This window comes from Phyllobates terribilis, unplaced genomic scaffold (genome assembly GCF_046119375.1).
Source record: "Phyllobates terribilis strain yellow unplaced genomic scaffold, ASM4611937v1 Scaffold_12__6_contigs__length_324123572, whole genome shotgun sequence".
Taxonomy (NCBI): Eukaryota; Metazoa; Chordata; class Amphibia; order Anura; family Dendrobatidae; genus Phyllobates; species Phyllobates terribilis.
This window is the reverse complement of record NW_027362772.1, coordinates 245,939,579-245,941,244: the sequence shown is the minus strand read 5'-3', so window position 1 is coordinate 245,941,244 and position 1,666 is coordinate 245,939,579. Positions and strand designations below refer to the sequence as shown.

The window sequence follows — 1,666 nt, the reverse complement described above, 5'->3', positions numbered from 1 at the left end:
GTGCGCTGCTGATAGGCTGACAGATTGCACCTCCCCACTGCAAATGCGGGAAAGAGAAAAAAAAATGGAGATCTTCATTGTTCCTGCAGATATCCATCCCCTGCCCCTCCCCCCACCCCGCTGTACACTCAAACTGCGTATTAACATTAATTTTCATCATTACTGAGAAAAAATCCAGTTATGATTTTGGTGCACGAACAGTTATCGAACATAACCTCGAACAGCCGAATTTTTCTCAAATTGTTCGTGTTCGCCGAACGGCTCGAACACCGCCCAAAACAGCTCGAATTTGAGATTGGCGAACAGTTCGAGTAGAACAACGCTCATCTCTACTCAAGAGTCATATCCAAATCATTTAAGACTTTCACTTTTGGATTTAGATTAAATTACGAACTGTGCACACAAAAACTTGTATATGCTGAAAATAAAATGACAAAATTAAAAATGTACAGAAATAATTTATCAGAATTTTATTTTCTGTAAAAATATATTTTTGATACTTGATTTGACCTCTTTGTTTCGTAGGCTGTATATAAAAGGGTTTAAGAGAGGAGAAATAACAGTATACATTAAAGAGACCACACTGTTTTGTCCAATTCTATATTTTGGCCTGGGCCTAAGGTACATAAAACTTGCTGAACCATAAAATACTGTAACAACTATTAAGTGAGAGGAGCAGGTTGCAAAAGTTTTTTTCTTTCTGGATGTGGAACGAAGTTTTAGAATTTTTGATATAATCTGCATATAGGAAATTATTATTACGATGAACGAACCAATTATAATGCAACCTGCAATCACAAGTAACACAAGTTCATTAACCCAAATGTCCTGGCAGGAGAGTTCTAGGATGGGTGGGATATCACAAAAGAAATGGTCTATCTCATTGGACCTACAGAATGGTAATGAAAAAGTGAATGTTGTTTGTATTAGAGCATTCATAGCGCCAATGACGTATGATCCCACTATATGCTGGATACAGACCACTTCACTCATAATCACAGTATACAACAGAGGGTGACATATGGCGTTATAGCGGTCATAAGCCATGGCTCCCAGTATATAGAATTCTGTTCCACCAAACAGCAAGAAACAATACATTTGTATAGCGCAGCCAGAGAAGGAGATGGCGTTACATTCTGACCGTAGACTGGACAACATCTTAGGGACAGTACATGAAACATATAGTATTTCCAAGAGAGAAAGATTAGCAAGAAAGAAATACATTGGAGTGTGGAGGCTCGGAGTAAGCTTGTATGCAAGGATTATAGATAGGTTCCCACACACAGTGATGATATATGTACATGAAAAGATCGGAAAAAGGAAGACTTGATTCTCGATAACTCCTGAAAATCCCAGAAGAATAAATCCCGTTACCATTGTGTGATTGCTATTCATTTCATCTGATTTATTTTAGAAAAGAAACAAAAATAATGAAATCAGAAATATGCAACAAATCTACTATTTTTTTTAAACAAAGAATATAATATAATATGACATATCAAGGTGGAGACACTTTTCTGGTACATAAGTCACTGTTTTATTGCTGCTATAGATTACTATAATTGCTGGGAAAGGAAATTGTTTTGCCTGTCCCTCAGGGCTCATTTAGGCATCTGATTTTCACGTGTGAGTGCTATCTGTGTTTTTCAAGGATAGCACTCGTACC

General features: G+C 37.0%; 1 protein-coding gene across 1 annotated transcript; it reads right to left on the bottom strand.

Moving 5' to 3' along the window:
• Positions 1-462: 462 nt before the first annotated feature.
• On the bottom strand, positions 463-1,395 carry LOC141171551 (olfactory receptor 5I1-like). The gene has a single exon (XM_073655233.1). It carries the CDS (start codon positions 1,393-1,395, stop codon positions 463-465), a length of 933 nt encoding a protein of 310 aa, XP_073511334.1.
• Positions 1,396-1,666: the final 271 nt, after the last annotated feature.